Source organism: Anopheles arabiensis, chromosome X (assembly GCF_016920715.1).
Source record: "Anopheles arabiensis isolate DONGOLA chromosome X, AaraD3, whole genome shotgun sequence".
Lineage (NCBI taxonomy): Eukaryota > Metazoa > Arthropoda > Insecta > Diptera > Culicidae > Anopheles > Anopheles arabiensis.
In genome coordinates this window covers 20541798-20563627 of record NC_053519.1, presented here as the reverse complement: position 1 = coordinate 20563627, position 21830 = coordinate 20541798, and the positions used below count along the sequence as shown (strand labels likewise).

General features: G+C 39.9%; 1 protein-coding gene across 7 annotated transcripts in view; it reads right to left on the bottom strand.

Annotated features, from left to right (window-relative positions):
• LOC120905832 (frequenin-1) overlaps positions 1-18013 on the bottom strand; it is a 69384-nt gene extending 51371 nt beyond the window's left edge. The window contains exons 1-2 of one of the 7 annotated variants that reach the window (XM_040317052.1): positions 17998-18013; positions 6273-6589 (exon numbers count right to left, since the gene is read on the bottom strand). In XM_040317052.1, coding sequence (XP_040172986.1) covers positions 6273-6336 — 64 coding nt within the window. In that variant the 5' untranslated portion in view covers positions 6337-6589; positions 17998-18013. Of the gene's footprint in view, positions 1-6272; positions 6590-17471 lie in introns of all 7 variants that reach the window. The other 6 variants (XM_040317047.1, XM_040317049.1, XM_040317048.1 and 3 more) reach the window with 6 other exon arrangements.
• Positions 18014-21830: the final 3817 nt, after the last annotated feature.

The window sequence follows — 21830 nt, the reverse complement described above, 5'->3', positions numbered from 1 at the left end:
GATGTCAAGAAATACAGATGCCATCATTTCTTTACGAGAATGAGCCATCTCGATTTCGGACACAAGCAGCGCCAAGCAACCGTTGGTACCCTTGCCTTTGCGAAAGCCAAATTGGGTACTTGACAAGTGGCCTTTGGATTCAAGCCAATTGTCCAGTCTAAAAAGAATCATTTTCTCAAATAATTTTCGCAGACAAGATAACATTGCTGTCGGTCGATATGAATTGTATTCTGATGCCGGTTTACCAGGTTTCAACAAGGTGACTACTTTCACTTCTCTCCACTCCAACGGAACGATGTTAAGCTCCAACATAATGTTGAATAATCTCAACAGCCGTTTCCTCGCCAGATCTGGCAGATTATGGAGCAATTTGTTCCGAATCTGATCCAGTCCTGAGATTTTTGCTGGAGTACAGAGCAAGCAATAGCTCAACCATTTGCTTTAATAAAGTTTTTGCACCTACGCTCCAGGCCTCTATAATGAATGTATAGTTCCATGGAACCGGTGTCTCTATACCTGGCAAAAGCCTTTCGCTTCGCTGAGAATGCCGCTTTACAATCCGCGTCCCACCAAGGAGTGGGAGGTCTTTTAAAAATCCTTGCCTGGGGGGGCGGCTCCGTTAGGGCACCGACGGCACACTAGTTTGTTGCCATAACGATATTTGTATACTCCTCATTTACGGAGAAACTTAGTTCTACACGGTTTAGCAAAGCGGTCATTTGGTCGCCGTATTTCGTCCAGTCGATGTTTCTCGTTAAGTCACAATGAACGGGGACTTGATCGACTGTGCGACTCCTCTTGATAATCGAGATCTTTATTGCCAGATGGTCGCTGCCAAGCGGGTCTTGGATTACCTTCCACATATAATCCAGCCCTAAAGACGACGAATAAAGAGATAGGTCTATTGCGCTGGGTCGTGCCATAGGTGAGGGCACCCTAGTTGCTTCACCAGAGTTTAGAATTGTCAAACTGTGTGTGTCGCAAATATCCCTAATGATTGGTGTACGATTATCGTCATGCGTACAACCCCAATCTGATCCATGGGCGTTAAAGTCGCCCAGGATGAAAAATGGTTTTGGTAGTACCGTTCCGTAGTACCTGTCTCAAGATCCTTGTTGATTTTCTTTGAATCCAGATTGGCTCCCGATGGGATATAAATTGAGGCAATAGAAACGTCAAGATCCCCTAGCTTTGCCTGGATCGTGACGTATTCGATTACCTCGGGTGTGGGGAGGGGTATTCTGTTGAAGCTGTGACTGCTACGAATACCAATTAACACTCCCCCACCACGCCTATCGCTAGTTGGATCATGTCGATCTTGACGAATAATATTATATCCCGGGAAGGTAATATTTTTATCGGGTGAGAGCCAAGTTTCACTTAGGACAAATGCGTTACAATTGTGTTGCCCTATAAGTACTTTAAAAGAGTCAATGTTACCTAAAAAACTTCAGCAGTTCTACTGTAGTATAGTGGTAATTGGAGGTATTAATCATCCAAACGGACCATCATACTAAGACAAGGCCATTTTGATAACCACTGCTTGACCATTTTTCTTAGGAAAGGAAATGCCAGGGGAATCAATCCGGTAAGGGGTTCCGGGAGCTGGAGGGAGTCAAGGAGAGTGTGTAATATCTCTGTCAGGCTTGGGAGGGATGGCCTGGAGAAAGACCTGGGTTCGCTAGGGAACGCCAGAATGCTGGGATTGGAAGGGTTACGTGAACGTGAATGGGTGCGAGCTTCACGGGGGAGTTTGGACCCCTGGGATTGGCGTGGGATCGCATTGTCGTGACGTCGAGGTACCTTTTTGGGTGAAGCTTTAACAATTTTTTTAACGTCTTTTTGTTTGGTACCCGTGTTGTATGCAATCTTTTAACTTCATTTAATAGTGCAACGGTTCATTACCCTCCAATAGGGAAAGGTTATCGAACGGATACACACTTGAGGTGGACTTCAAAACATCGGCGTACGATCCTCTTGTATTCTGCAAGACGGCCCGTTTGTGTTCTGATTGTTTTTTTCGGTACACAGAACGCAACGACATTTCGTGCCATTTCTGCTTGCAGTGAATGCGTTTCTGGGTTTCGGCCTTGCATTCGGATGTTGAATGCGATCCCTTGCATTTACCACACTTCACGGAGTTTGTGCAGTAAGGCTCTGAATGTCCAATCTGGCTACATTTTGTGCAGCATGCTATTTTTTGCACAAATGGTCGACGGATGGGCACTCTGAGCCCTTCAATGTACAGCGTGTTTGGCAGGACTGTACCCTCGAAGGTGATCCGGAGTGAGGAAGTCTCACGGAACACCTTCTTTCCATCGACCGCACTCGAAGCGTAAAGTTTTTTAACTTCAAGGACCTTTACCCGAGGGGAGGATTGGTGTAGAAAAGCCCCTTGTCCGTACTTTAGGATGTCCTCTAAGGGGTAATCTAAGTCATCAATGACACCGACGACTTCCACCAATCCACCGGGAATATCTACCCGGTAATCCTCCGTATAGGACGGATCGGCCGCAATAGCATTGGCTTGCATCCGGTCTTTTGCGGTGACCTGCAGCTTGTTTGGACGCGGGCGAATAATGTCTAAGACACCTGGATATTTTTTATAAACTGATGCCGTAATTGCTCTTACATCGAGCTGGTTATTTTTCGGCATGAAAAATACATCATGTATCCCGTTATAAGATGCGGGATACGCTCGGAATCTGGGATTCCCTTTCAACGATTGACCCATGAATTGATCACGGGACGTTGAAGGTAAGGGCTCGTTACTACCCTTTTTTTCGCATTCTGTCCTGGATCAGAACTTTTCCGCTTCACTGTAGTAAAGCCCTCCTGCGATTCATCCATCGGCTCCGCCTCCATGAGAGAGTCGGAGCGAGAGAAAAAAACCCAACTGTGTGACGAGAAAGGATAGGTAAACAAGAGAGGATCACTTACCACAAGTAGACACACGATAGCGAGAGTACACGACGAACGAGCGCTACGCACCTGTCCGACGAATGCGCTCTACACTCACAAACCTACACTACAGTACACACGCAGCGCGTATACACGTGCTGCACACAACTCTACGCACTACACACTGTACGTACTATACACTAAGCACAGATCGCTTTCCGATCGTTCTCGCACGTATTCCTTTGCAGTGCGTATGGTCGAGGTCAGTGGCTGTTGTCCGGCAAAAAATCCATCCACTTGGAGCGCGAAATCCATCCACGTCTGATTCGCTTCGTGGTTGGGGACAGAATGAGCCTTACACTTGTACAGTTTAGAAATAAGTCAAGTTTGTAACAAAACACTGCAATAGCCCGCAGAGAATTCAACAACTGGAGCAAAGCAATAATCAACCAAAAATGGAACCTCATCTAGAATGGAAAATAAAAAAAATCGAGCCATCAAACCATCAATAATAGCCTGTAAAGACACACTCCAACAGACACAACCAACGAGTTCTATTGCACACTCGGCTTACAGTATCAGACAGAATGATAGGACCGTAGTGTTTTCAACGCAGCATGCAACCGTTGGGACAGGTTTATGTGTAGTTTGTGTGTGTGTGTGTGTGTGTGTGTGTGTGTGTGTGTGTGTGTGTGTGTGTGTGTGTGTGTGTGTGTGTGTGTGTGTGTGTGTGTGTGTGTGTGTGTGTGTGTGTGTGTGTGTGTGTGTGTGTGTGTGTGTGTGTGTGTGTGTGTGTGTGTGTGTGTGTGTGTGTGTGTGTGTGTGTGTGTGTGTGTGTGTGTGTGTGTGTGTGTGTGTGTGTGTGTGTGTGTGTGTGTGTGTGTGTGTGTGTGTGTGTGTGTGTGTGTGTGTGTGTGTGTGTGTGTGTGTGTGTGTGTGTGTGTGTGTGTGTGTGTGTGTGTGTGTGTGTGTGTGTGTGTGTGTGTGTGTGTGTGTGTGTGTGTGTGTGTGTGTGTGTGTGTGTGTGTGTGTGTGTGTGTGCTGGTGTGTGTGTTTGTTTCTCAAGTAGGTCGTTTCGGATAGTTTTGTTAGTAGTTTTTTGTGTTATAGGTTAGGTTTTTGATGTAATAAGCAGGACCACTGCCCTCGCGATCAGTGTTTTTTCGATATAATAACAATTTTACGGTCTTCTTTCACTGTGGTCTTCTGAAGACGTCCGGTTGACTTGCGCGTTTCGGTTGTCCAAGCGCGTTTCGGTTGTCTAAGCACGTTTCAGTTGTCCGAAGCGCGTTTGCCACAAAAGTGCGCGATCGTTCCATTACGAACTCGATCGTTTTGCGCTTAATGTCAGCAGCCGCCATTCGCTTTATCATATGGCGCTGATAATCGGTTACCTCGACCCATGGTTACTAACATTGCTTGCTTGGACCGTCAAGAAAGGGGTGGTTAAAAACTTGGACACGGCTGATCCCGTGCTCTGCCTGCGTTCTACTTCTATACGCGATGAATTACATCGTTGTCGAGCAGCGAAAACATCGCATGGATAAAAACTATCAACGAGTACGCGAGTAAGCGTCTTCCCTTCAAAATCGAGAACAGAATACTGCCGCGCTCATGAAACAAAACGCCCATTGAAAAGAACAACTGCGCACCAGCTCAATGCACGCACCAAGTTTTCCATGCGCACACAAAGTTCAACGCAGAGATGCACGAAGGCCTTTCAATGGCGTGCACTGAAGAAACACCTGTGAGGGAATGCCGAGTTCATTGCTATTGAGCGCGTGTCCATTTCGCACCGGTGTCGCATTCACATTCATGAAACAGCACATCTGCGTTGTCGTCCGAGGAACAAGCGCTGCTGTCGATGCAAACTTTAGTTTTTAGTGTAAACGCACGATGTTTCACATGCTAACACACATTATCAGAATACTTTCAACGCAATATGACATCATGACAAGCTACGTTTTTCAGACACAAACCCGCGCACTTGCAAATACACATTAAAAAGCACACTCTCTTAGTACTACCACAACTACTACTACTACTACTACTACTACTACTACTACTACTACTACTACTACTACTACAACACACACACACACACACACACACACACACACACAAACACAAGTAACGTGGCAAAACAAGTGCACGGTGCGTTGGAAACACCAGGGTTCTATCTTAATGTCCGATACTGCAGCTTTAATGTCCCACCGTTATGCAGCTTTTGTGGCGAAAATTACTGTTCGTCATATTCTCAGCGATTGCCATGGATACACTACCAAACGTACCATTTGCCATCTTGATACCATCATAGATATCATCCTATCACCCGATCCCAAATGTAAGTGAAAACTCATAAAATTTCTTCTTATAACAAACCTCTTGGAAGAAATTTAATGTATCAGAACAATATGTGTAGAATAAAATTCAATCGAATTTCCTTTTAGTTTTAAGCTTAGTAAGAAGGTTATCAAGCAAGCCCTGTTTAAAGTAAGTACGCGCAAAGTTTTTAACAGCCAAGCTGTCAAAAATCATACCTGCTATTGGAAAACTTTTTGAATGTTTTGAATAATGCTGTTCACATTGATAACTTAGCCAGAAAACAGTGTTTAATAAAGATGACTCAAATTATTTTAATTTACACCGTTTTCGAGCTCAAGCAAACAATGTTTAGATGCTTTCGAACATCGTTCGTAAACATTTGACGGCCATTTGAAATTCTGATGCCTTTTTGAACATTACACAGCTTGTTCATAAACACTAAACACTTGCTTTCTTTAATATTACTGTATATTTATTCGTTTCTTTGGTTTGTTTAATTGTAAAAATTAAATTGTTTACAGATTAATTTAAATTGCTTGGTTGGACTGCGAGGAAAGACGAACACAAGTTTGGTTTTAAGAGTGGACTGTATGGGAGGAGGAAGTTCTTTTACATTTCACACATGGAGCGAAGAAGTTTGGTTCGGTTTACAATTCGATGTTCTTAATTCGGTGGTTATAAAAACGACGTGTCGACACGCGCGAAATGTGAGTCGACGACATTTCGCGCGTGTCGACACGTCGTTTTTAGTTCGTGGTGAAGCGGATTAGAACGAATTGTTCGAAACACTTTGATCCGCTGCGTTCAAAAACCAAGGATGTTCCATCGAAAATAGAACATTGCTTTTGCTCTAATTTAATAGTGTTAACTCCATACAACAACTTAGGGGTTTCACTTGTTTAGTAACGGTTGAACGAAGTTCAGATAGGCATCAATATTTCAGTCGAGCGTCAACTGTTTACTTACAGATAAATAAAGTTCAAAGGCGCAAAATTATTTATTTGGGCTCCAAATCGGTGTATGTACTAAGAGTTTTTAATACTTACAGTACGTTGCTGTCGTCAGACGATCGATGGCGTCTTGTTTTAGTTTGGAGTTTTTCTTTCCCATTGCTGCGATTAGTTGTTGTACCTTTTCGTTGTAGTGCGTTTTTAGTCGTGTCTAACACAAAAACGTTACTTTAAAGTGGTTTTGAATATTGGTTTTAAGGGAAATAAATTTGTTCTTTTATTAGATTTATGCTAGTTTTTTATACGATTGTAACCACAGCACTGTTTTCAATGTTATATATTTTTCTCACTCATCACTCGTTTCTGACTCACTCTCAATATTAATATATCACGTAAATTCACTATCAAAAAACCTAAAAAAAAGTCAGGTATCATGTGGAAGAATAGTTATATAGTAAAAATATTACCACAATGTCTTATTTTAAACATTTTTACACAGGGCCCTCCATAGCTATATAAAGAATACATAAAAACCCCTTATCATTAGTTTACTTTCCAATGACTCACTCCTTATGCAAAAAACCCCGTTATCGTTATCCGGGAGGCACTTTTTCATACAATTTGTATTGAAAGTGAAAAAATTGGTTCCATGTCATGAAAAATGGATATATATACAAATCCACGTATCGTGGTCATCTTGCGCCCTTGGCAGAAACATAGCCAAGAGCCAATTCTCCCCTTTTTAATTTTTTTCAGCGATACCCTTAGCCCCTCACTCTCTTGCTGTTTCTCCATACAAACGAAACCCAAATATTACAGGGTTTCACACTTTATCTCAAGACCGCGGGACCCCTTCCCGAATTTGCCTTAGCCAATGCTAAGACTGCGATATGATGCTTGAAAACGTTGATGATACCTGAAAACGTTGATGATACAGTATTTCCCCGAGTTACGCGAATAATGCGTTCCGGAGACATTCGCGTATCTCGGATTTTCGCGTAAGTTGAATATCGCGAATATATAGTAAACCCAAAATTTACTCGATGAATATTGATTTTTGATTTAAATCATTTATGTATTTTTTTTTACTTATTTGATTCGGTTTTTTCTGTCTTTTAGTGATTTAAAACTTTGAAAAAAAAATCCAAATTATTTTTCATTTAACAATTGATGGAGAAAATTGTACGGATTTAACATCTGAACTAGTGATGGGAATAGAGGGAAAATTGAGGAACGGAACGAACCTGCCAATCTGGAGAAAAAGAACGGAACGCAGAACGCACGTTCAAGATGACCTGCCATGGTTACGCTTTTTGTTGTTCAAGATGACCTGCCATGGTTGTTGTTACGCCTGGTAACAATCTATTTATATGAGTAGCGTTTTAGACTTTCTTAGAACTGGCGCTCGCGTATTATAAATTTTCGCCGCACAGTTTAAAAATTGGTCTGTTTTCTCTCGTAGATAATTCGTAACTAACTTCCTTGATGGCGCCTATTCTTCGTCAGCTGATAAGTCTTGATCCCGCTTGACCATGTTTTGTGACCGCTGCCGAACTTGTTTCTAATTGGCCCTATTTTTGGATCAGCTTGTTGTCTCGCCTTAAGGGTTATCTTTTCATCCCCTGCTCAACAAAATCAAGCAGTTTTTGAGCTCGGTTTCTAGCTTGGTTTCTGCCGAAACCGATCGAGAAAGCGATCAGAAAAGTCCAAAGAACCGATCGAAGCTCTTGATCGATTGAAGCGTTTACGGTAGTTCGAGAGAGCGCGTTGTATGTGTTAATCTCTTTCTGACAAAAAAGCGACCGTGTTGGCGCAAAAATGATAATGGTCGAAAAATAGTTTACATACACCCACGTTCTCTTTCTCCCCTCCTTTCCTTCTTCCCCATTCTTTCATCTCGCTTTATCATTATTGGTTCTTGATCTCTAGCTAAATTGAGCGAGAGGCTAGGAAGTTTTCGATCGCTTTGCGCAGCGGGGTATGTGTTTATCTCTTTCTGACAAAAAAGCTCCGGTACGCGACCGTGTTGGCGCAAAAATGATAATGGCCGAAAACTAGTTCACACTCACGTTCTCTTTCTCCCCTCCTTCTCCTCTTCCCCATCCTTTCACCTCGCTTTAGCATTATTAGTTCTTGCTCTCTAGCAATCGATCGCTTTGCGCAGCGGGAGTACCATCTTTACCAGTTTTTCAATGAGGCTTGCTACACCAATCAGTTTTATACTGCCGCTCTTAGTACTACATCGAACATCGCCACGGCAACCACTACACCATGGCACTATACTATAGTAGGCCAAGGGCGGTCGGAAATCAAAACAAAAATTTTCTCTGATTGAAAAAATATCGTGTTTATTACAAATTTCAATAATTAGCTAAAAAAAATCTATAAAATTATCACTCTATCACTTCCATTTCAGACGTTATAACTGGTAGAAACTTGAAAAATCTTTCCAATTTTTGTCCTATTTACACATAATGAGATGGACGAATAATATATCATTGGAAAGAAAACTTTACTCACTTTTAATGAAAAATAAAACAAAAATATTTCAATATGTTTTTTCACCTTTTTAATTACAAACTTTAAAAATTCGCACGAAAAACAACATTTTTCAGCTAGAGTAATGGATTAAAAAAGTACTTTTCTATTTCTTCAATTTTTGCACAAAATCTCCCTTTACCTGTTTTTAACATGCTGTCAAAAATTCGGACTTATCATTAAACTTCAATTGTAAAAAATGCATTTAAACATGTTAGGAGCCGCGCGCCTTTGCACGTTGCGCCATACAAAAATCGTTCATCTGCACAACCGCACACTCAATAGAACGTACGTTGGCGTTGCAGCGTGTTTGGGATTTTTACTTTTTTAAAACCCGCAGTATTTTGTATTCACGCAAGACTAATCGGTGGAAGTCAATCGCAAGACTACGGAACGATACGTGAAAACGTTGACGATACTGGGATCTGCGGATTTCTATTGCAAGACTGCGACACACTTTATCGGGCACATAATCATCTCCAAGGAACATATGAGGCCCAATCATTAAACACATTCGGAAATGACACAAGACAAGTGCGTCCAGACTAGTGATGGGAAAAATGAAGATTTCGCCGGAATCGTTTCCGGCTAGCTCCGAAGTTTTCTGGAATCGATTCCGGATAGTAGGTCCGGAATCAGTTTCCGGAATCGATTCCGGAATCGGCTCCGGAGTTGGTTCCGGAATTGGTTCCGGCATCGGCTCCGGAATCGGAATTGGCTCCGGAATCGGAATCGGCTCCGGAATCGAAATCGGCTCCGGAATCGAAATCGGCTCAGGAATCGGATTTGGCTCCAGAATCAGAATCAGCTCCGTGATTGGCTCCGGAATCAAAATCAGCTCCGATATCGGAATTGATTCCGAAATCAGAATTGGTTTGGCAACGGAGTCGATTTCGGCATCTTCATAGGAATAGCCTTTCCCTATGGACAAAGAGCGGGTAATTTTTATCATGGTGTGCGTAAAAACCTAGAGTTAAGCCGATGGATAATTTCCTAGGCTTAAAAAAGGGGGCGGGAACGGGTACCACGGTTCTCTCCCGCTCTCGAAAAATGAGGAAATGACACAAGACAAGTGCGTCCAGACTAGTGATGGGAAAAATGAAGATTTCGCCGGAATCGTTTCCGGCTAGCTCCGAAGTTTTCTGGAATCGATTCCGGATAGTAGGTCCGGAATCAGTTTCCGGAATCGATTCCGGAATCGGCTCCGGAGTTGGTTCCGGAATTGGTTCCGGCATCGGCTCCGGAATCGGAATTGGCTCCGGAATCGGAATCGGCTCCGGAATCGAAATCGGCTCCGGAATCAAAATCGGCTCCGGAATCGGATTTGGCTCCAGAATCAGAATCAGCTCCGTGATTGGCTCCGGAATCAAAATCAGCTCCGATATCGGAATTGATTCCGAAATCAGAATTGGTTTGGCAACGGAGTCGATTTCGGCATCTTCATAGGAATAGCCTTTCCCTATGGACAAAGAGCGGGTAATTTTTATCATGGTGTGCGTAAAAACCTAGAGTTAAGCCGATGGATAATTTCCTAGGCTTAAAAAAGGGGGCGGGAACGGGTACCACGGTTCTCTCCCGCTCCCATATAAAATACACGGTGCGCTCTCTCAATGCTCGCGCCCATGCGCGCCCATCCTTTCGTGTGTTTGTGTTAGTTTCTTTCGTGTTGCGCTGTGTGCGTTTCTTTCGTTCAGCGATCGCTCACACTTGCTGCGTATTTTTTTGTTATCTAAAGCTAAACAAAAAAACAAACACGCGTAGATTTTTTTTCATCACTTTATTGAAAATTTACATTTTATTTTTACACGATTTCACACATTAACGTAAGTTGTTACACAACATTTGACTAAAATAAAATTGATCGCTCCATCGATGCAAAAGTTGAAGAATATCTGCGTAGATCCTGTTGCACACGTTGATTACTGTAAAAAAGGTACGAAATGAAGCTGCGCGATGTACATAACATGCATTACGAATCATTCGCGCAGCTTCATTTGAATTCGCACAACACTTGAACACTTGAACACTTTACAAAATCATAACATCAATCGTCCAGGACTTAGGCTGACGCACGTGCGGCCGCTCGCTGCGGATCCTTGAGGTGTACTGACGATTTCGTGTAGTAGCAAGAACGAGAGCACACAGAGGAACTTTCGGTACAGCAGTGCAAGCGAGACACCGACATCAGCACAGCGCTGCGAGCAGATCAAACTGAGCGAGCTGGCCGAAAATGAACGCACACATTTCCACATGTGTAACTGTGTTAGTGCCAAAACTGTGTCGAAACCAAAACGCGCTCTCGCCTCTGTGTATTTCACACCGATTCTCCGATTAACTCTAGGTTTTTACACACACCATGATAAAATATCCCGCTCGTTGTTTGTAGGGTTGGGTCCAATGATGCTACGTGTTGATAACGGCAAAGAATCAAAATTAAATTGTAAATGATCTATTCACATGGAGATTCCCGGACTTATATCGCTTCCCACACTTCTTATTTCCGGATTCCGGAGCCGATTCCGATCCTCGAATCGATTCCGGAGCCGATCCCGGAATCGGCTCCGGAACCAACTCCGAAATCGGCTTCGGAACCAACTTCGGAATCGGCTCCGGAACCATTTCCGGAATCGGCTCCGGAATCGACTCCGGAATCGGAATCGATTCCAGCATCGGAATCGGCTCAGGAATTGATTCTGAACAAGGAATCGGAATCGGGTGGGTCCGATTCCGAGCTCCCACCACTAGTCCAGACAAACGGAAAATAGGCATGCATTTTGAAACCGTTCTTGTGACAGACAAGTTTCGTTAAAAAAATTTTTCGTAAAAGCTGTCCCAACTGACATTTAATAGCACGAATAATCTGGAATTCGAGCAAATTCCCTTAAATCCCCAATTGACATTTTCGAGCACGAATAACCGGGAATTCGAGCCCTTAAACTGGAGCCTTAAATTTCCCTTAAACTGCACCAGTTTAAGGGACTTTAGAAAAAGTCCTGTAAAATCAACTGTGATGCAACTTTTTCGTTGCTTTCTTCCAAATTCGATCGGAAATGATGTTTCCTATTGTTATAGTGGGTCATGTAGCCATTTTACACTTAAATAATTTCGATTTTTTATAAAATAACGTCACACAAAATTTGATTTTATTTTTCATAAAAAAATCAAAGCTACGAATGTAAAATGAGCTGGACGGCATAGTCCATCGATAGAAGAAAGTATAATTTACGAACACGCCAAATCTTAGCGCTTTCAACTTATTTGATCACACACAAATCCACAATTTCAGGCGTATCGAGTACTAATCGAGCAGATATGGAAAAACATTATCGAGCAAATGTCACTTGGGCTGGAGCCTTAAACTTCTCTTAAACTGCACTAGTTTAAGGGATTTTAGAAAAAGTCCTTTAAAATCAACTGTGATGCGGTTTTTTCGTTAGTTTCTTCTAGATTCGCTCGGAAATGATGTTTCCTATCGTTATAGTTGGTCATGTACCCATTTTATATTTAAAAAATACCCATTTTATAGAATAACGTCACACAATATTAGTTTTTGTTTTTCATCAAAAAACCATAGCTATGAAGAAAAATGAGCTCGACGGCATCGTCCATTGAAAGAGAAACGTCTAATTTACCAACACACCAAGTCTTGGCGCTTGCAATACACTTGATCACACACAAATTCACAATTTTAAGCGTATCGAGTACTAATCGAGCAGATATGGGAAAACAATTTTGAGCAAATGTCGCTTGGGGTGTCAAAGCCTTTGCAGATGTGTCAAAATGTTCAAAATCAAAATAAAAAAAACGTAAACAAGTTACTTGGCCCCGTATGTGTGGAAGGACAATGGAGGAGCCGCTATAATGACGAGCTATACGAGATGTACGGCGACCTCACTGTCGTACAGCGTATAAAGCTCGCCAGGCTCCGGTGGGCTGGCTATGTTATACGCATGGAAACGGACGACCCAGCCCGTAAAGTCTTTTGGCCGTCCACAAGGACAGAGGAGTCGTGGTAGGCCCAAATTGAGGTGGCAAGATGGCGTGGAGGCGTCCGCCATTAAGGCCGGGATAACGGACTGGCAGACGAAGTCGCGAGACCGTGAGCGGTTTCGGGCACTCCTGAGGCAGGCCAAGACCGCAAAGCGGTTGTAATGCCGGATAAGTAAGTAAGTAAGTAAGTAAACAAGTTTATTTAAGACACGATCGTTTATCAAGCTAACATACTTGTCTAAAACATCGAAATGATTTTCTCCCACTTCGTAAGTGACGATAGCGCAGCAGTGAATAAGAAACAACGGTAGATCTGGCAAAACAGCGCCGACTGCTTCGAATTGTTTTCGACCAGTTACAGTTTTCTAACCAAGCGTGAGTTAAGCTTGCGGATCATTTGTGCAAACCGTGTTATACATCGGTGTGAAAAAAAATCGTGTGTCGAAAGAAATTTTCTTTGACATTCTGGCGGAGATCGAGCCCTCCTAGTCTTTGTTATTCCTTAAAGTGTATGCAGTATTAAATGTAATAATTACATGTGCCTATGCTGTTGGTTGTTGAAGCAGTCACTCACTGAAGAAGTTGCTGGAATCCAATGCTGTTGAACGCAAACCAGGTGCGTGAGCCCTTCATCTTTCGACTACCATCGAACAACAACAGAGGAAGGAAATAACAGCAGCTTCTTAACCCAAAACAGCAGCACGTTACCTGTATATCCAGCTTATCGCCATTTGTATAGATATGGCAGTACAATTTTTTTTTATTAAAATGATAAAATTTGATTATTTTCTGAAATAAAATACTTATATTTCGTCGTGAAAGCAACAGCAACAACTCTATTGTTGTGTTGTTTCGGTCAAACAATCTGAGACTGGCGCCTTTCCGTGACAAAAAGCTGACGGAAAGCAGTTTGACAATTTTGGATTTCCGTTTGTGTTTCATAATACATATCTTGGCAGTATGATATGAGTGAGTTTGTTTTTCGTAAAATTTTATTTTTCCAACACACAAACGGATGTCATAATACAAATCTTCCGATTTTGACAACTTGTCTTTACATTTTGTGTTTAATAATCGGTCTTATGGTCTGACAGCAGGGATTTCTTAAGTTCAAATTTTATGCGTACACTGTTCTGTTATGGGTTCTGAAAAATGAAAATAATAATGACAGCAAAGACAAGTAAAGGGAGATTTGGTGAATTAAATGAAGAAATAGAAAAGTACTTTTTTTAAATTAATTACCAAAGTTGAAAAATGTTGTTTTAGTTCGATTTTTTCAGTTATTACAAACTTTACAAACTGAAAAAGGTGATAAAACAAGAAAGAAATATTTTAGTTTATTTTTTATTAAAAGTGAGTAAAGTTTAATTTCCAATGATATATTATTCGTCCACCTACTACAAATATTCACACCTTAACTCATCATGTGAAAATAGGACAAAAATTACTCGCAACAAGGGGTACTCGTTATCAGGAGTTTCACTGTATTAACGACATTAATTGGTTTGTGTCTTGGAAGAGTTTGGTGTTCAGCTGTTTTATTTTACTTTCAAACTTTTTTTCCAAAATGATATGTTATAATAAAAAAAAGTGCGGCAAATATTCTCCGGCATGAATTGATATTTTGATAAATACATTGGCGTTGGCAAATCAAGTCTAGAGCTAGATAAACGTTCTTTCGTAATGCAAACAAGTATAATAATGCGTACTCATTTTGAGAGTTTTCACTGTATAAAATAAAACTACTTTTAACACATTACAAACAACGATTTCGTAGTTTAGTACCGAAACAAAAGTAACAGTCTTCAATATTCCACATACTTATGCTCCATAATAAGGCTATTTTTTCAACGCAATAGTGCTATATTAAAGGTTCCTTAGTACCGATCATTCGGCCGGTATCGAGGTACAGTCGTCAACTCGTACGACTTAACAACATGCCCGTCTTGGGCTCAAGCCCCGAATGGACCGTGCCGCCATACGTAGGACTGACTATCCTACTATGGGTAATCAAAAAGTCACTGAAATTCAAGCCCGTTAATGGTACACGCAGGCCCTGACCGACAACGGTTGTTGTGTCAAAGAGGAAGAAGAAATGTCGATATTCTCATTTGCCAGAACAATATTCAAAATTAAAGAAAAAATCTCAATGGTAACAATTGTGAAATTGATTACACATCGGCAACAAACAAAGTATGGAGAACATATTTTATATTGCTCGTTATGAGATGTATTTCATGAGCATAAACTAGTGTTGGGAATTTCGTTAAAAAAAGGAACGGAACGGAACTAGTTCATTTTTCAATAAGACCGGAACGTAAATCTGGGGTGCAAAAGAATCGACCCAAAGCTTAGATGCCAAACTGTCATCCGGGGGGGGGGGGGGAATCATCCTGGAATAATGTTACTTATTCCAGGATATGAAAAGGCGTTTCTTTAATTTGAAATCATATCTGACACCAAATCTAGATGGGTTCAACCTATTCCCAGTAAGCTGTACCAGCTGTGCTAATATAAAGCATGCATTTATTATCTAGCATTTTTTAAACTTTTTAGATGCGACGACCATTTTCAGTCAAAGCCTTCCTGTACCACTAATAGGCTTGGCTATCAGTAACTTATTAAATGCCCATAGCAGGATAATCATCCCAGCGTATGGGGCACGATCCATTCGAGCCTTTTACCCATGCCGATGTTATTGAGTGCTACGAGTTGACGATTGTATCACGAGATTGACTAATTATTTCAATTTCACTTACTATTTAAAACAAATAGTTTTCCACACAAATCGTTTACAAGATCACGGCACTCAAACGGTTGTCGAATGGAACAGAATGCTTCGAATCGAATGGCCAAATATTGGAATCATGCCGAGTGCCAAGATCAAGTGGATATCGTGGCATAAAAAATAAATACATTTTATTTTTCGTTGTTCATACTCGCATATTATAATACATCTTTTCCAACCCGTTCTGCCATATGAGTACAAATTTAAATTTTATAATAGTTATTTGACTAGTTAAGACAAGCAAAATTATAACAAAAAGTATAATAGATGTTACAAATTGCACCATAATACCAAATGCAACTCCATTTTTGGTTTCGCTTATCACCGATTTTTATAAACGATACGCGACGAAGTGCGATGAATATTCCTGTGAGCATGGGAGAGTGTACAAGCAACACATACTGTGTGCGAGAAAGAGTGAACAGTTATCTTGCATGCAGCAAGCAACAGCCGGACAAAGCCGGTTTTTCAAAGAACGGAACGCACGAACGATAGCACCTTGCTAACAATATTGAAGCGGCAAAGACCGGAACGGAACGGAGCGAACGGAAAGAACGAATTGAACGGAACGGAATGAACGGAAAGAACGGAAAGAAGGAAATGAACGGAACGGAATAAACGGAATGAACGGAATGAACGGAACGGAATGAACGGAAAGAACGGAATGAACGGAACGGAACGATTTTGTATAAAGGATCGGAACGGAACGGCCTGCATAAAGAACGGAACTTTTTTACTAGGTTCGAACCGGAACGGCCAACACTAGCATAAACGTTCTTTCGTAATGCAAACAAGTATAATAATGCGTACTCATTTTGAGAGTTTTCACTGTATAAAATAAAACTACTTTTAACACATTACAAACAATTGTAATGCATTACATTCTTAATGATTTTTTTTAGTATAAAGCAGTTCTCAAGCTTAATGATAAAAATAACATGTTGCTTTTATTGTTGGATGTGTTTTTTTATGGATTTAAAAGATGGATAAAATGCCGTATATGTAATTACTTGGGCCAGCTAAAACTTGCGAAAAAAAACGTTTAATTCATGTGATAGTTATTTATAGTCATCTGTATAATTCTGCCCAAAGATAAATTGTTCAATAATTGCCAAACATACCAAATCTCTATTGGGATGATTTCTTAGTTAGATTACAATTTGTTATCCTGTATACAAATTTTCAAAATTATCATTACCACATTACAGAAAAGTACATTTTTAAACTAGCTTATCTACAATTTGATCTTCTTTGTATCACTATGCCTTTGGTATAATAAACAAAACATCTCATTTTTTACACATGCTTAACACACAATAGTCACATCAAGAAGATTATCATGTGATTATTAAAAGATATTTAATTCAAACTAAATATTTTAATTTGAGATATTTAATTTCTAGTATACTTATAAATGCCTTGTTTCTTAAACAAATTTGAAATATGTTATCTTATTTCTTTGACGTTTTATGTCAGTGTAAACAATGCATGAAATATGAGGTTAAGCTTAATTGGCATAATAGCATAGGCGGATCGCATAAATGGAATCTGCATGAGGAAAGCATAGATGTACAATTTAATTTTGATTAATTAATTATAATACATGTAAAATTTCCTATCCTTCAATAATTTCGTTCAATGGCAATACAACTTGACCGGTATTTTATTTATATGAAAGATACTAGTTTTTCGCCCGACAAACGAATAGCATTATGTAACAATGTTCAGCGCGCAGGCCAAACTCTCACACGTGTTGAGAATGTTTCCTCCCACGTAGATTTTTATTTAAAAATTTAATGATTTTGCAAAAAAAAAGATTGTTAAGATTCAATACATAAGAAAATGATGTTTTTATGTTACACATCAACAGTTATTTTACTATTTATAAGACAAACTATTGTTTACAAGGACATTTATCATTAATAGAATTCATGTACCAAACTATGTGTAACTATGAAACTGATTATATATTAAAATACTTTATGGATTGCATTCCGACTCGACAAACCATTACCAGACTCACACACTCATATACACACTTTTCTGGAAAACGAATAATGGTTGGCTCGTCGTGGGATGTAATAGATTGACAGGTTTATTGCTGAGATGCTCCGTTTTCACGATAAGAATGTTAAGATTGACCAGCCGATGACTGGAATATAACTATAGCTTCTTCGTTTATGAGCACAAGCTAATGTCATTGTAAACAAACTGCACTTTATGTGAAACCCATTTAGCTAATCATTACCAAGAGTATCAAATAGGGTTCACAATTTTATTATTTAACGAGTAAAGACACATTTTAAAGACTTCTTAGTATCTACTGCCACTGCATATCCACTTGTTTGCACCTTAAAACTTGAAACAAAAAATAAACATTAAACGCTTCATGCGCCAGACGACATGTTTATTGAAATAAGCAGTAGACTAAACTCTATCAAAATTTTCGAGTATAACAACAATATCGTACACCTATCACTGACTTGATATCAGACAATGACTTACAGTTTCTAAGTCCTTTGTTGCACTAAATATCTCTCTGATTTTCAGCACTGTTATCGATGCTCAAAGTTGTTCTTATGCTCTTCTAAAGAGTAGTGATGGGAAAACTCCAAATTTCTGTAACGGAACGGAATTATGTTCAGAAACAACGCTACCCTACGAATCTATTTTGTAATTTAATATACTTCAATAAACTTCTTGAAGTATGTCGAATTGAAACGTGGTTTATTTTTTATATTTTAACAATTGGAGTTTTAGTTTACAAAACAATTTTCGTTCAGTTAAATTATATTTATTTTCATGATTAAAAAAGTAAAAAAGTAAAAAAATAAAAGCATTTTCAGCACAAATTTAACATAAAACAAAACAAATAAACATTTAACATAACATATACATAACAATAACATAAGACGAATATTGGTCATGAACCTACTTTGTGATATTACTTGAACATAAGTTCGTTTGATTCGTTGAACATATTAGGTTCGAAACTAAATTCCCATCACAAGTGGCTATTCCTGAATCTCTACCGTGTTTATGTTATGACTGAAAAAAGGAGAGAGTCATTTTTCAGGATAACTAGTAATACATACATGAACGAACCGGAAAGAGACTTCCAAGAGACCATTGTGAAGCATGCGCAGAATGATGTTACATGAGCGATATCCATTTGAGAGTATTTGGATTCCGAAAAGATTTCGTTGTTTGATTTTGTCTCTCTCCAGTGTACCTCATTCATTGCTTTGAAAAGTAAAAGATTTGAAACGCTGTGTCCAACGCCCAACACAGCCGTCACATATGAAAAAGCTCGGGACTTTTCTACGATAGTGGCAGGTTCATATTACACAATCGTTTAATTTCGCGTGACTTAGAGAATTAGCTTCATTACGGTGTGAAATAATTTGAAATAATATTAATAATAATTGCTCATATTGAAACTAATACTAATACTGATAAATGCTACATTTATTTTAACATTTTAAAACAAATTACATGTTTTACCATTGTGTGAATAAACGCCATTAAGTTGTTTAAAAATGCGTATTTTGCATGTTGTTTAACTTATTATGTGTTGTTTTCAAATGTTTACCTAATTAAATCACCAAACATACTAATTTTTTTTAAATATAAAACCAAATTGAGTTGTACGGGTTTGAATTAAAAATTTTAAACAAAAAATTTGAATAATGTTTTATGTAATTTAACTTAAAAATATTGAATTTTCTTAAACATCAGTTAAACTACTCGCAAAAAGTGTTGTTTTACAACTAGAAAGCAACAAAATATAAAGTAGGACGCTTTCATTCTGTACTTTGCCCGATTCATACTTCACAAGGTTCGAATAGAAATGACAGTGCCCAATTGAGGGTTTACGTCGCCCGAAAAAGTATTTACGGCGACCGATAATGCTTTGAATAGGCCGGATTGGCTAGGTAAACCCAGTAAGAAGAAATACAAAATAAATATTGCAGGTGTCAAATCGGAAGCTCTGGTGTGTTTGATCCATCAAGTTGTTTAAAAATACGTATTTTGCATATTGTTTAACTTATTATGTATTATTTTAAAATGTTTACCTAATTAAATCACTAAACGTATTATATTTAAAAAAAATATATAAAAACAAATTGCATTGTACGGGTTTGAATTAAAAATTAAAAAAAAGGAATTTGAATAATTTTTTATGTGATTAACCTTAAAAATAGTGAATTTTCTTAGACATCAGTTAAACTACTCGCAAAAAAGTATTGTTTTACAACTAGAAAGCAAGAAAATATAGAGTAGGACGCTTTCATTCTGTACTTTGACCGATTCAAACTTCACAAGGCCCGAATAAAAATGACAGTGCCCAATTGAGGGTTTACGTCGCCCGAAAAAGTATTTACGGCGACCGATAACGCTTTGACAACGCCCGATTGGCTAGGTAAACCCTGTATGTATCGCGTGTAAGAGAGGATATCTGCGTCCTTTTGCTGTGCGAGGAGAAGGAACGAGAAGTAATGTGGGATGAGGACATAGGATTTGGGATGTTACATATAAGGGGATAGACGATAGTAAAAATGTTGAATGAACACACTGGAAAAGAAGTGATGCTAGCAAAGAAGATTGAGCCTTGGATCGGCGGGATTGAAGGGACAACAGACCAAACAAACGATATCTTTCGTCGTAAGAAGTAAGAGAAGAAGAGCTAACCCCGAGGACTTCTGCGAGCAGCGATCCTTGTAGAGGACCTCTGCATTCTCTCGATACGATCGATATGGATCATAGCCGATGGTGACCAGACCACCGAACAGTATTTGAACAGAGAGCGAACCATGGAACAGAATAAAGTCTTAAGGCATCCCGCTGCGCAAAGCGATCGTAAACTTCTCAACCTCCCGCTCAATGTAGCTAGAGAGCAAGAACCAATAATGATAAAACAAGGTGAAAAGATGGGAAAGAGCGGAAGGAGGGGAGAAAGAGAACGTGAGTGTGAACTATTTTTCAGCCATTATCATTTTTGCGAGAACACGGTCGCGTACCGGAGCTTTTTTGTCAGAAATAGATAAACACATACAGCGCGCTCTCTCGAACTACCGTAAACGCTCAATCGATCAAGAGCTTCAATCGGTTCTTCGGACGTTTCTGCTCGCTTTCTCGATCGGTTTCGGCGGAAAGCGAGCTACAAACAGAGCTCAAAAACTGCTCGATTTTGTTGTGCGGGTGGAAGGGCTACTCGAAGATGCACGCCTCTGGAAAAAACTACAAAAATAATAATAGTTATAATAAGGTACACCTCTGGGAGGGATACCAGAATAATCGCCTCTGAGAGGGCTAAGTGTGCAAAGAGGATGCATTTGAGAGGGCTGCTCTGAAAATGTACGCCTCTTTGAGGTGTATACAATAATTAAGACTAGAAGAATTACACCTATAGGAGGGCTACTCACATGATGTATAAAAAAATATAACACATTGAACGGACAAAATTTTAATCTCATATTTTTAGAAAGCCCAATAAAGGAAACAAGTAACGGAAGGCGCTAGAGTTGGAGAGAAAAAGAAATATGCTACTAGTTGCTAAACTCCAGAAGATGAAGTTTTAGACCAATGCGGAGAGCTACGCTGTTTGAAGAAAGCATTAATATGGAACCACGACACTCGACCGCAATCGACATACCGAGCAATAACAGCTCCACACTTGCTTTTTCAATGAAGTCACTCTCTGCGGTATCTATAAACATTCCGGAGTGTAAATCGCTCGATATAAAGGACGATATCGATCGCAAATCATTTGAAAATTGGAAAGATTTATTAGAGGCATCCATGGAGCTCGCCGGCAATACAGACGAACATACCAAGAGCAACGTCTTTAAGGTAAAGGCCGGACCATTACTACTGGAAGCCTTGGGAGGACAACCAACCCTAGCATCTCCTGACGTAGCTATTGCACCATACTCAAACGCTATGAAACGGTTGAAAGATCTGTTTGGATCCCGGGAATATCGTTTACTACAGCGTCTAAAGTTTAGATCCCTGAACCAAGGCGCAGATGAATCTGACGTATAATACGTAAAGCGCGTGATAGCTTCAGCTAGGCTGTGCGATTTCGATGAAGAAAAGTTAATGAAGAGCGTGACTGAAGTTCTTCAACTACATGCACTAAACTCTAAAGTTCGGGAAGCGGGTCGTAAGGTTATGCGCAAGGGAGGTACTTTAGCGGCACTTGTGGATATGATCCGAGGTTACGAGTTGGACAAAACGAACGAAGAAATCTTCAAGAAGACGCTTCAACCAGAAGCGGAAGTCATAGTAAAGACGGTTACACGCAGACGGGTTGAAACTGATTCTCCCGCACGGCA